General features: G+C 38.6%; 1 protein-coding gene across 2 annotated transcripts in view; it reads left to right on the top strand.

Moving 5' to 3' along the window:
• The window catches only part of PARD3B (par-3 family cell polarity regulator beta), a 1,161,921-nt gene that overhangs the window by 959,061 nt on the left and 188,156 nt on the right, over nucleotides 1-14,704 (top strand). For both annotated transcript variants that reach the window (XM_018060563.1, XM_018060570.1), the window contains exon 20: nucleotides 12,048-12,350. In XM_018060563.1, coding sequence (XP_017916052.1) covers nucleotides 12,048-12,350 — 303 coding nt within the window. The remainder of the gene's footprint in view (nucleotides 1-12,047; nucleotides 12,351-14,704) is intronic.

Below are 14,704 nucleotides of genomic sequence, written 5' to 3'. Positions count from 1 at the left end.
GAAAGCTTGTAGTACATCTTAAATTTGGTAGTGTAAGTCCAACTTTATTTTTATTTTGCAAAATTGTTTTGGTCATTCTTGGCTCTTTAGCATTCCAAATAAATTTTAAAATCATACAAGTATGAACAATAAGCCTGCTAGGAGTTTGACTGAGATGACATTGAGTCTGTAGAACGATTTGAATGAAGTGTAATCTTAATAATTGAGTTTTTTGATCAACATACAAGATAAAACTCTCCATTGATTTCAGTTCAGTTCAGTTCAGTCGCTCAGTCGTGCCCGACTCTTCGAAGCATGCCAGGCATCCCTGTCCATCACCAACTCCCAGAGTTCACTCAGACTCACGTCCATCGAGTCCGTGATGCCATCCAGCCATCTCATCCTCTGTCGTCCCCTTCTCCTCCTGCCCCCAATCCCTCCCAGCATCAGAGTCTTTTCCAATGAGTCAACTCTTCACATGAGGTGGCCAAAGTACTGGAGTTTCAGCTTTAGCATCATTCCTTCCAAAGAAATCCCAGGGCTGATCTCCTTCAGAATGGACTGGTTGGGTCTCCTTGCAGTCCAAGGGACTCTCCAGAGTCTTCTCCAACATCACAGTTTAAAAGCATCAATTCTTTGGCGCTCAGCCTTCTTCACAGTCCAACTCTCACATCCATACATGACCACAGGAAAATCCATAGCCTTGACTAGACAGACCTTAGTCGGCAAAGTAATGTCTCTGCTTTTGAATATGCTATCTAGGTTGGTCCTAAATTTTCTTCCAAGGAGTAAATGGCTCTTAATTTCATGGCTGCAGTCACCATCTGCAGTGATTTTGGAGCCCAAAAAAAGAAAGTCTGACACTGTTTCCTCATCTATTTCCCATGAAGTGATGGGACCGGATGCCATGATCTTCGTTTTCTGAATGTTGACCTTTAAGCCAACTTTTTCACTCTCCACTTTCACTTTCATCAAGAGGCTTTTTAGTTCCTCTTCACTTTCTGCCATAAGGGTGGTGTCATCTCCATTGATTTAGATCCTCCTTAATTTCTCTCATCGGTATTTTATTATTTTCAGCATCTCCTCTTAAATTTATCCTTAAGTTCCTAATACACTTTAATCCCATTATAAATGGTATTGTTTTGTTACTTTTACTTTCTGATTATTCATTCAGTATATAAAAATACAATTTATTTGTTATGTTCAATTTGTGTCACACAACATTAACAATAAAAGCTATAATTCAAGAAACTCACCTGGTATAAAGTTTAAAAGTATATGAAAAATGTGAAAGTTATCAAACCAAAATGATTTTTCTAGTAATATTCAGTTCAGTTCAGTCGTTCAGTCCTGTCCAACTCTTTGCAACCCCATGGATTGCAGCATGCCAGGTTTCCCTGTCCATCAGCAACTCCCACAGCTTACTCAAACGCAACTCCAAGGAGTCAGTGATGCCATCCAACCATCTCATCCGCTGTCATCCCCTTCTCCTCCTGCCTTCAATCTTTCCCAGCATCAGGGTCTTTTCAAATGAGTCAGCTCTTCACATCACCTGGCCAAAGTATCAGAGTTTCAGCTTCAGCATCATTCCTTCCAATGAATATTCAGAACTGATTTCCTTTAGGATAGACTGGTTTGTTCTCCTTGCAGTCCAAGGGACTCTCAAGAATCTTCTCCAACACTACAGTTCAAAAGCATCAGTTCTTTGGCACTCAGCTTTCTTTATAGTACAACTCTCACATTCATACATGACTACTAGAAAAACCGTACCTTTGACTAGACAGACCTTTGTTGGCAAAGTAATGTCTCTGCTTTTTAATATGCTGTCTAGGTTGATAATAACTTTCCTTCCAAGGAGCAAGTATCTTTTATTTTCATGGCTGCAGTCACCGACTGCAGTGATTTGGGAGCCCAAGAAAATAAAGTCTGCCTCTCTTTCCACTGTTTCCCCATCTATTTGCCATGAAGTGATGGGACCAGATGCCATGATCTTAGTTTTCTGAATGTTTTTATTAGATTTCAAAGAAAAGCAAATAATTGTCCCTCATAAGCAAAAAGAACAAGTTTTATAAGTAATTTATGACAACTAAAATTAAATTGTCATCCAACTTTTCACCGTCAGCACTTTGTCACACAATCTAGAGAATGGCATTACACTTCCTAGTTTAAATACTCAAGGAAGAAAGGTGAGCCAATAATTTTATATCCAGTAAAACTGGCTTTCAAATATATGTTGTCAACTTAAGAAGCTTTATGCCATGAGTTCTTCCTGAATAATTTAGGAAACCAGTGGTCCCCAACCTTTTTGGCACCAGGGACCAGTTTTGTGGAAAACAATATTTTCCCCAGACTAGGGTCATGGAGATGGTTTCAGGATGACTCAGGTGTATTGCATTTATTGTGCACTTCATTTCAATTATTAATATATCAGTTCCTCCTCAGATAATTAGGCATTAGATCCTGAAGGTCGGGGACCCCTGTAGTACATGACTGCATCTTCAAAGACATAAAGATTGTGGTCTGAATAAGTTACTTGTGCATTGATGTATGTGTGCGCAGTTGTGCCTGACTCTGTGACCCCATGGACTGTAGCCTTCTGGGGTTCTCTGCCCATGGAATCTTCCAGGCAAAAATACTGGAGTACCTTGCCATTTCCTACTCCAGGGGATCTTCCTGACCCAGGGATCAAACTCCTGTCTCTTACATCTCTTGCACTGGCAGGCAGATTCTTTACCACAAATGAGTTAATTATAGAACTAAAAGTTAAGTGAGAGTTGAATGGAAGTATAGCATATAGCAGCTACATATTTCAAAAATGTAGATATAGTACAACTACAGAAATGGAGGGATGAGGAGAGGACCTTTATAAAAAAGAGTAGTTTACCTCTTTTTAATAATCACACTGGTGGTGCTCATGGTATCCTTCAGTTCAGTTCAGTCGCTCAGTTGTGTCCGACTCTTTGCGACCCCTTGAATCACAGCACGCCAGGCCTCCCTGTCCATCACCAACTCCTGGAGTTCGCTCAAACTCATGTCCATCGAGTCAGATATGCCATCCAGCCATCTCATCCTCTGTCGTCCCCTTTTCCTCCTGCCCCCAGTCCCTCCCAGCATCAGAGTCTTAGCTCAAAACTATTATATGTGTAATATAGAGTAAAGCAAGTTGTAACCATGTGATATGTAGTACCAGAGTTTTCTGTATCTTGAAAAGCAGGATTCTTAATGTGGAGGAAAGGAGCTATATATAACACAGACATGCTTGTGATGAAGAAGGAACACATGGAAACCTTCTGGAGTATCCTGCAAAAGTTGAGTTTTTGACCTTGGTAATCATTACAAATATGTTTGCTTTATACCAGTTCTTTAATCCAAAGACTTGTTTTATATAAATTTCTGTATCTTTCTTTTATTTTATAATAAATGGCTAAACAAATAAAAAGTTGTAATAGGATTTTTCTCACCAAAAACCTTATTATTAGGTAAAACTTACATTATGCAAACCTAATAGAAATTTGCCAATAATTTTTATTAAATGTGTTACTTTTGCTGGGGAGCTGAAGGTGGATACCTTGAACCAGTGTGTCCTACCTCATCAGACTTACACCCCAGTGTTAAGTAAATCATGGATTTCTGTGCCCCTTGGCTTGTCCTCTCTCTGACTGAGTGCCTCACACTACTTATATCTTCTGTTCTCCTAGAGCAAGTTCCTTCAAAGCCCTGTTCATGTGGCACCACCTTCATGATTCTTCCTCAAGATCATTAGGGTGAATTGCCTCTTACCCTTTGTACACACAGCATCTTTGTTTTACCAATAAATTGTTATTATTTGTTTATATCTCATTGATATTGGGGCAGGGGTTGATATTATTCCTTTTCTCTTTCTGATATAAGTGCAGTATCAACAATATTAGTGAATAAATCAATCAGCCAAAATTAGCAGAAAGAAAAACATGACACTCAAGAAGCTTGTAGTTTAGTTACGGAAGCGGAATATCCAGAATTGAATTAACGAAAGATATTTTATTTTGTTTTGTTTTTTTACAAAGTAATATATAACAATTGCAGATAGAGAATTTACTGGATACATGAATTGGAGAGGGGGAGAATTATTGAGGTCTATGAGGAGCTGTAAATGAGTGAGTTCAGCCTTCAGTCTAGAGAAAATTAGAATCAAATAGTTGATTAGTGGAGAATGGGTACTTTAGGCCAAAGCAGTTGATTTGCAAGGGAACAGACAAATGTTGAATAATTTGAAGAAAAGTATTATCATAACTGAGTCGGCAGGAGACATCACAAGTCACGTTCAGAAGAGAAAGAATGCCCAGTGGCACCTGTGTAGCGTTGTGCTTTGTTCTGTTTCAACTTTGGTTCACTGTAACAGTCACTAAGTAGTTGTAAGGGACTTTTTATATTTTAAATTTTTTTAAAGTAATCCATAATTATATGATATAATAATTCAGACAGTACCCTTTAATTCTACTCTCCAGGGACAATCAGTTTTATGAATTTTTTGTGTATCCTTTCCAATGTTTCCTATGCATATATAAAGGTATGTCTGTGTCATACAAATATTTATTAATATCTAGACCTATATTTATATTTCATCTCTTTATAATACAGGAATAGCATGACCCTATTTTTAAACTGCTGAGCACTTCATTTCCCCTGTTAATGCACATGTAAGCTATATCTTATCTTTCATCACTGTGATAGCACATAGTGTGTTTTTCCTTTTGATCATCTGGGATCCTTTCAGTTCAGTTCAGTCACTTAGTCGTGTCCAACTCTTTGCGACCCCATGGACAGCAGCACGCCAGGCCTCCGTGTCCATCACCAACTCCTGGAGTTTACTCAAACTCATGTCCATTAGGTTGATGATGCCATCCAACCATCTCATCCTCTGTCATCCCCTTCTCCTGCCGCCTTCAATCTTTCCCAGCATCAGAGTCTTTGCAAATGAGTCAGTTCCTCACATCAGGTGGCCAAAGTATTGGAATTGCAGCTTCAGCCTCAGTCCTTCCAATGAACACTCAGGACTGATCTCCTTTAGGATGGACTGGTTGGATTTCCTTGCAGTCCAAGGGACTTTCAAAACTCTTCTCCAACACCACAGTTCAAAAGCATCAATTCTTCAGCGCTCAGCTTTTTTTATCATCCAACTCTCACATCCTTACACGGCTACTGGAAAAACCATAGCCTTGACTAGACAGACCTTTGTTGACAAAGTAATGTCTCTGCTTTTTAATATGCTATCTAGGTTGGTCATAACTTTCCTTCCAAGGAGTAAGTGTCTTTTAATTTCATGGCTGCAGTCACCACGTGCAGTGATTTGGGAGCCCAAGAAAATAAAGTCTGACACTGTTTCCACTGTTTCCCCATCTATTTGCCATGAAGTAACAGGACCGGATGCCATGACCTTTGTTTTCTGAATGTTGAGCTTTAAGCCAACTTTTTCACTCTCCTCTTTCACTTTCATCAAGAGGCACTTTTGATCTTCTTCATTTTTTGCCATTAGGGTGGTATCATCTGCGTATCTGAGGTTATTGATATTTCTCCCAGCAATCTTGATTCCAGCTTGTACTTCTTCCAGCCCAGCATTTCTCATGATGTATTCTGCATGTAAGTTAAATGAGCAGGGTGACAATATACAGCCTTGATGTACTCCTTTTCCTATTTGGAACCAGTCTATTGTTCCATGTCCAGTTTTAACTGTTGCTTCCTGACCTGTATACAGGTTTCTCAAGAGGCAGGCCAGGTGGTCTGGTATTCCCATCTCTTTCAGAATTTTCCACAGTTTTTTTGTGATCCAAACAGTCAAAGGCTTTGGCATAGTCAATAAAGCAGAAATAGATGTTTTTCTGGAACTCTCTTGCTTTTTCAATGATCCAGTGGATGTTGGCAATTTGATCTCTGCTTCCTCTGCCTTTTCTAAAACCAGCTTGAATATCTGGAAGTTTATACTTCACTTATTGTTGAAGCCTGGCTTGGAGAATTTTAAGCATTACTCTACTAGCGTGTGAGATGAGTGTAATTACCTGGTAGTTTGAGCATTCTTTGGGATGGAATGAACACTGACCTTTTCCAGTCCTGTAGACACTGCTGAGTTTTCCAAATTTGCTGCCATATTGAGTGCAGCACTTTCACAACATCATCTTTTAGGATTTGAAATAGCTCAACTGAAATTCCATCACCCTCACTAGCTTTGTTCGTAGTGATGCTTCCTAAGGCCCAGTTGACTTCACTATCCAGGATGTCTGCCTCTAGGTGAATGATCACACCATCCTGATCATCTGGGTTGTGAAGATCTTTTTTGTATAGTTCTTCTATGTATTCTTGCCACCTCTTCTTAATATCTTCTGCTTCTGTTAGGTCCATACCATTTCTGTCCTTTATTGAGCCCATCTTTGCATGAAATGTTCCCTTGGTACCTCTAATTTTCTTGAAGAGATCTCTAGTCTTTCCCATTCTATTGTTTTCCTCTATTTCTTTGCACTGATCACTGAGAAAGGCTTTCTTATCTCTCCTTGCTCTTCTTTGGAACTCTGCATTCAAATGGGTATATCTTTCCTGCTTTTCATTTCTCTTCTTTTCACAGCTGTTTGTAAGGCCTCCTCAGACATCTATTTTGCTTTTTTGCATTTCGTTTTTAGGGGATAGTCTTGATCCCTGTCTCCTGTACAATGTCACGAACCTCTGTCCATAGTTCATCAGGCACTCTGTCTATCAGATCTAGTCCCTTAAATCTATTTCCTATTTCCACTGTATAATCGTAAGGGATTTGATTTAGGTCATACCTCAATGGTCTAGTGGTTTTCCCTGCCTTCTTCAATTTAAGTCTGAATCTGGCAATAAGGGCTTCATGATCTGAGCAACAATCCTTTAGTTATAACAAAGAAATTTATTCCATTTTCACTTATTGTCATAGCATAAATTTTATCCTATTTTCTTACTCTCTTTTTTACTGGTTCCTCTGTTTTCTATTTTCTACTCTATCATTGGGCTTTTGTTTTATGTATTTCTCTTCTGCTGAAAATTTGTTTTATTGGTTTTTTGTTATTGTATTTCATATACCTATTAACTTTACGTGGTAACTGCTGATGCTTTCTTTAAAAAATGGGGAAATAAATATATTGAGTATTAATACTTTCCCCTAAATCACCTACCTCCTTATTAGTATAATGATACTACTTTTATATTAGCAGAGTTTATAATATTTACATTTTTCTATAATGATTTATCCTACAAATAAATGTTTAGCCTTCATTTTCTATTTAAATGAATGTTTTTCTCACCTCCATGTCTGTCATTCCCCAGCTTTGCTGGGCTGAATTCTTAATTTGAATTTAGTTCTTGGCTGGATGTTTTTCATTATAAAGTAATTTTTCAAAATGGATCAACAAGTGTTGCCTTCTTTTCCAAAATGTTTTTTGGAATGCTTTCTCAAATGTTTTTCTTTTTTTTTTTTATTCATGTGTGAGGACAATTTGAATTTGCCTGGATTTTTAGATGACTTGGTTTTTCTCTTGACACTATACTTATGCTTACTGCATGCAATAACCTCTAACATTTTCTCTTTTACTATATTTAATTTTTAAATACATATTGTGATCCATTAAGTTAATTTCATGTTCTATGTTATTTAATTTTTTTTGAAATCTATACTAAAATATAGTGTCATATGACCAGGCATAATGATCTAAGGTTACCAGCCACATCAGTTCCATATATTCTCTCAAAATGTCTTCAGGCCTGGTCTGAGTGTACTACCTTGACAGCTTTTCCATAACCTGACATTTTGGGAGAGCAGATCGCTATAACAAGAGATCAGCCTGGACACTGATGCTGGGAAGGATTGAAGGCAAAAGGAGAAGGGGGTAGCAGAGGATGAGATGGTTACATAGCATCACCAACTCAATGGACATGAATTTGAGCAAACTCTGGAAGGTGGTAGAGGACAGAGGAGCCTGGTGTGTTGTGGTCCCTGGGGTTGCAAACAGTTGGACATGACTTAGCAACTGAATAACAACAGTGAAGTCTCTTAGATGATTTAAGGTTTTATTTTGCTAAGTTTGTCTTTGTTTATCTTGCTCTTGTCATCCTGCCTTTTCAGCTACAGAGTGGACTGATGCTCTTTTGTCTTCTCTTCATTTGCCTCTATGAAGTTTCTTCAAGGTAGAAGGAAATTTCTCTCTTAGTGGAAATTTCTCTCTTTTAGCTCTCTCTCTCCTCCACTCTCAAGTTGGAACCTCACAAAGATTTACCCTACAATTCCAGCATCCTAAACTCTCTTTTTCTAATCAAAAGTTTGTCTGTAATTCTCTGGTCTCTTTCTCCTGCTTTTCAGTGAAATGTCTACCCTGCTAGAGACGAAGCTATATATTGACTCTTGACATACTACCTGTTTTGGATGGAGTTCAGATTTTATTGCATGGTTTGAAACTATGACTGTATCCTATTTCTATGGTAGATGGAATTTCTTCTCAATTTCTCAATCATTCATTCATTTAGAATGCAAGGAACAAAGTGGAATAACCACACTCTTGCTCCATCATTTATCACACTCTTTTTAGAAAGCCTTGATCTGACAGTGATGCAATAGAAATACTCTTTGAAGAAGATTATTCTAGTACCTTTTAAGGGATAAAGTGGGATGTGGTGACGTACAAAAAAATGTTAGCATAATCCCACCAGCACAACCTAATAGAACTTGCTGCAGTGATAGAATTAGCCTCCGTTTGGACTGTCCAATATAGAAGTCCCGAGCTCATTTAGCTGTTGAGTACTTGCAATGTGGCTTATGAAACTGAGAAACTGAATTTTAAATGTTCAAAAATTGTAATTAATTCCAGTTTAAATTTATGTAGCCTCAATACAGTTAATGCCTACCATGCTGGATGGTGCAGACCAGGCAATATAAAGCCTGGACACTAGTCTGTGGCTATAGAAATGGAAATAAAATAAGCTATCCAAGAGTTATAATGCAAAAAAGAAACAACAATGTTTTTGTAGGGGAAAAGAGAGGGAGGAGATTGAAACAATTCAAAGGCAGTGTACTGGGGAGAATGAGGAAGCTGGTGGTACCATCCAATAAAAAGGGAATACTATCCAGGACTATTTTGAAAAGTAGGTATTTTAACAGGTTGAGTTCCCAGTGGTAAAGAGACGTCTACATGGAAATGACTATAAACAATTAGAATTCTCACACTGAATTGGGGCAGAGAGAGGTCAGAACAACCAAAAAAAGAAATGTCTATTTCCTTGACATTTCTCTCTTGAGAGAGTCTTTTCTGCTTCCATATACCCCTTTTCAGAGATTGCCTTGTCCTCCCCCACATGGAGAGATCCTGATATATGGCGTAATAATGGCGGTTCAGAGAAATTACTGTTTCACCTACTGAGTGATTAATATGAAATTAGTTACTGAAGCACTCAGTGGCACAGAAAAGATCAAGGAGAAATTTGGTTTTAGAAAGAAAAAGTACAAGATAAAATACTGCTTTGCATATATGGAATACTTTTCATCCGGGAATCTTTACATACTCAGCAAGCTTAATTAATGAGAAAACCTCTGAGAAAGAGAGTGATAAAACAAGGAATACAGAGTCTTGTGTTCTGTTTCTGTGATTCTTTGAAAAATCAAGCTTGGTGTTTTCCTTTTTCATTAATGCGTAAGCATAGCCCCGTGTGGCAACCATAAGATGTTCATCTTTCCACTGAGTGATTTATCTAGGAGGTCTCCCACTTAGGAGGAATAGCAACCACACAACCCCCCCGCACCCACTTTATTGATGTCCTATTCTCTATTTGCAATGGATATCCATCCCTGCCATCACAGTGCAGCAAGCATCCTCTGATAATCCAGTCTGCACCATCCCTAGAAAGATTATTTTGTTACAGAATGGGGCATGTTATCTTCTCCATCAAAAATTATTCAAAACAAACATTCATGAATCTGGGACTAACATGCATTGAAAGAGGACGGGCAGGGCCTCTTGACAGGTACCCTACTGTGTAATCTTCCTTTCATCTTCATTCAACATCCCTTGGAGATTCAAGCTCCCCTTTACACAAAATATAAATTCGTCTCATTACTTATGTGTAGGGTACATAATTTGACCTAGTCAAAAGAGGTATGCAATAATATATCGTGGCATTTATTTTCATCTGTTGTGATTGAAGATACTGTTTTTTTGTCCTATACCTTCTTCTTCATATTTTTATCTTTTCTTCCTCCTCTGTACTCAAAGTAGGGGGAAAAGCCATTCTACCAAAAGGAAAATACCTTGAAAGATCGTGGCTTTTAAAGATTTTTACAAAGAGTTTGATATTCTGTAAAATAAAACTAGCTGCTGTGTGCAAAAACAGCTGTTTATATTTGAAGAGGAAAAGATAGGGAATTCAGTTTTTTATTTTTTCACTCATGTAGGCCTTCAATATATATTTCTAGGCAGATATAGATCTTTCACTTTTAGCCCACAATCCTTTCATATTCTCGGAGCCCAGGTCTTCAGATTTATCCCTATCCTTTCTTGAGTCTTTCTCTCACCTCCTGAGCCAGCATTGTCTGACTTTTCTCCTTCTGTACTCAATGCACCTTATTTGCCCGGTGATATGAGGTCGCATTCTTTCCTCTTTAGTGGAGAACACCTCCTGACACCATCATATCACCGTCATCCACTAAGATGCCACAGTGACTTGTCCATTTTCACATGCAACTGGGAATTTAGGAGATCCAGTCTAACACTTTCCAGATTAAATGTCAAATTCTCAAAATTCAGATGGGTTTAGAATACACTGAACCGTATTTTACTGCTCGCATTCCCGCTAGTCTACACGGCACACTGATTAGCAGTAGCATTTTGTAACATCACTAAAGGCTTTAGTGCTGTGGAGTTCTGCCAGTAATGGTGTTTAATTCACTTATATGTGCCAATTCGTCTCTGTCAGGAGCCTATTAATTTCACTCTTTTACTCTGTCCCTAGTCCCTGTATAATGAAACACAATGATCCCCATTTGTGTAACCAAAAACTTACAGTCTCTTATAAATTATCTCTGATACCACTGCTTTTAGTGACCAGAAAGCCTCTGTAGTTTCTTTTTCATAGTTAAATCAATTTTTGCAAGCGCTTTTCTTTAGAAGAATACACTAAAAATCAAAGGCACCAAATAAGAAAGTCACAGACAAAGTGTAAGATTCTGATGGGCTCTTTGACGTGCATCCCTTTCCCAAGGTAGGCTTCTAGAATATTACACCAAAGATGGACTGTTCCCATGAGCACAGCCCATTTATAGAGAAAAAATGTTAGTAAAAATCAGCCTCTGACTCTGTAATCAGCCTAGTTATCAGCAGACAAAATGTTTAAATAACTGCATTGGAGAAGGAAATGGCAACCCAGTTCAGTATTCTTGCCTGGAGCATCCCAGGGACGGGGGAGCCTGGTGGGCTGCCATCTCTGGGGTCGCACAGAGTCGGACACGACTGAAGAGACTTAGCAGCAGCAGCAGCATTGCTATAAAAGTAAAGCTGGTGTTGTTTAGTTGTTAAGTCATGTCCGACTCTTTTGCGACCCCATGAACTGCAATCCACCAGGCTCCTCTGTCCCTGGGATTTCCCAGCCGAGAATGCTGGAGTGGGTTGCCATTTCCTTCTCCAGGGGATCTTCCAGACCCTGTAACAAATAAAGTGTTAGTCAGTCAGTCGTGTCTGACTCCTTGTGAACTCATGGATTGTAGCCAGCCAGGCTCCTCTGTCCATGAGATTTTCCAGTCAAGAATACTGAAATGGGTTGCCATTCCCTTCTCCAGGGGACTTTCCCAACTCAGGAATCGAAGCCGGATCTCCCGCATTGCAGGCTTATTCTTTACTGTCAGAGCCACTATGGAAGCATATGTAACAAATAAAATGAATCCTGTGGAGTTTGCTCTTAGCATTTCTGCACGGTGTGATCTTCAGTATTCACAAAAGTGGCAGTTAAGTAACTGACAAGAAGTAATTAACATAGATTCACGAGAGTCTATCATTGTATAAGCATTTAAACTCACATACATCTTGTTCTACATTTTTCAGGATTGGAGCAAAACATCAGGAGCTAAGGGAAAAGCAGGCAAGAAGTCTTATTGATTATGCTACTGGTGCAATTGGATCACTGCATGATATGGACGATGATGAAGTGGACCCCAACTATGCCAGAGTGAACCACTTCCGGGAACCATGTACATCCGCAAATGTCTACAGGTCTCCATCTCCGCCTCGGGCTGGACCACTGGGCTACCCTCGAGATGGCCGTCCACTGTCTCCAGAGAGAGACCACTTAGAGAGTCTCTATGCCAAGGTCAACAAGCCATACCATCCACCAGTGCCAGCTGACAGGTAATGTAACTTATTGAAAGATGAATGTGGTTTTAATTCAGTAAGTTTCAAATTATCTCCACTGCTGAAGCAGATAAAAATATATCCTTCAACCTGTTAAAATTGAAATGACATAGTACCCTTGACAAGTGCTATGCTTTGACCTACCCGTAAGGTATCAGCCATCAAAAATAAAACAATTGCCAGTTATAAGGTGGCATGAATGAATAGCAGTAGTTGAGTTCATGAGGCAACAGGGAGCAATTTTTGAAGGAATGCTATAACAGAGAACTGGTGATGAAAACTTTGAAGGGATGTTATCCTTTCTCCTAAGAGTCCTACTATAAAACATGGATTCTAGAAGATGGCATGACTCTTGAAGGTGAGGGGTCAGGGAAGAAAGTGTTGATTTCTAAGTCGGTATAATTGTAGATAACCTCTGAATTGCAGAAGACTTTGAAAAGATTGAGATTTTCTACTGAAGGCATGTGTGATCCAGTATAGATATTCCTGGGTGATCAGAGGTAGAAAAGGAGATAATCTTTGCAACAGGAGTTTGATGAAGTAGAGGAAGATAAGAGGTGACAAGGCCAAGGATCTTAAGGTTTAGCAGCTGAGGAAAGAGATAATAGGACCATCTGTCAGTACAATCAAAGTAGGTAGGGAGCAGAATGATTCCAACCCCACCTCCTGCCAGAAGCAAAATGCCTCATTTCTTGAAAGGGTGGTATAAAAGAGTGTTAGTCAATATACATTGTTAGGTGACCCTTGGAATTACACACACAAGGAATGAGTTGACTGACCTTGGTTTAATCTGCTGTAACTTGAAGTCTGGAGGGAGGAGGTATGTGTTGGGGGGGAGGGGGGTGCTGGATGGCAGGCACAAAGAACTCTCACTCTAGATGAAAAAAAAAGACTTGTTTTCCAGATTCCCTTTGGTCCTGACAACCACCCAGTCCCTATTAGTAACCAGCTTTTGTGTGATAGCATGATATATTGTATATGTTTACCATTTACATTTCCCCAGCTGGGTGATATTATGCACTTTCAATTAGGTTGGGGAGAGGAAGGAAAATCATGGCGTTTTTATGCAGACTGTAAAGTGCAGCTTCACAAGACTGATTACCTTTCAGAGCCTTTCCAATAACCAAGTGGGAAGGAAGGAGCAATTTTTAATCCTTACTGTCAAGCTTCCAGGTTGATAGTATTAAAGAAAGATGGTCAAGTTTTTCTTTGGGATAAAATGAAAATATAAATTCCTGTGACTGTGTGAGAGTGTGTGAGACAGCCATAACAGAACTGTTAATTCAAAGGACTGATTAAGAGCTAGTCTTTTTCTCCCAAGCCTTAATAAAGGGTTGAATTTTTGTCACATAAATGATGGGACCAGGCATGAGTCTCTTCTGGCCCAGACAAAAGCCAATCTTACCTTCTCTGAATCAGATAGGTCTTCATTGCAAACCCATTGGCAAGTGCCCTCTGCTAGAATTCCAGTGCAGAACTGTTTCTATGAACCTCCAAAGCCGATGTTTCTGATTCCATGAAAATAAATACTAAGCATTCTAATAAAAAAAATTCATTGTTCAAATGTGTGTGAAAAGGTCTGGGTTAAGCCATATTGAATAGGTTTTCTTACTTCTGTCTTCTTATCCCCAATAACTAACATACCTTGTAAGTTTCTAAGAGGAGCATATAACAGTTAGCACTTCTACTCCTCAAATTTTTGTCACCGAAGGCTTATTTTTCTTTCTAGATCATATGGCTATTCTTTGGAACACTGGAAGACTCTACTTGATACTAATTTTCACCCATGTAGATTTGACCTGGACAGAAATTTCTTAGGATAATTGTAACTGTAGCCACAGTAGCATGATATCAGAAAAAAAATACATATATATATATATAATGTGTGTGTGTGTGTGTATATATATATACATATATATATATATATATATTTTTTTTTTTTTTTACTGCATAGCCCAGACATGTGTAAGGAATATTCTTTCCTTTGGGTCTAACCTCTCTGTATTAATAAATGATCTAAAGTTCTTTAGGTGGAGTTTTAGACAGTTGTCATATTTTGGGGTAACATATCAAAGTGTAACTATACTCAGAATTATCTTTATTCTGTTCTTATCTTTAACCATATTTAAGGTTTGTTCTGCTCCTTGTTCTTTAAATCTTAAGCAGTTTCTGCTTCAGCATATAATAAGCATTCAATAATGTTAGCTATCATCATCATCATTATTACTTGTTTTTATCAATGAAATTCTGAACTCTCCAACATGCCTGGGTCCTAGTAAGTCTAATAAAGTTGATGTGGTGCTCATAGGCGGGAACTCTGAGCTCTAACCCTATCTTATTTACACTTAGAG

Source organism: Capra hircus, chromosome 2, assembly GCF_001704415.2.
Source record: "Capra hircus breed San Clemente chromosome 2, ASM170441v1, whole genome shotgun sequence".
Lineage (NCBI taxonomy): Eukaryota > Metazoa > Chordata > Mammalia > Artiodactyla > Bovidae > Capra > Capra hircus.
This window is presented reverse-complemented; position numbering and strand designations above follow the sequence as displayed.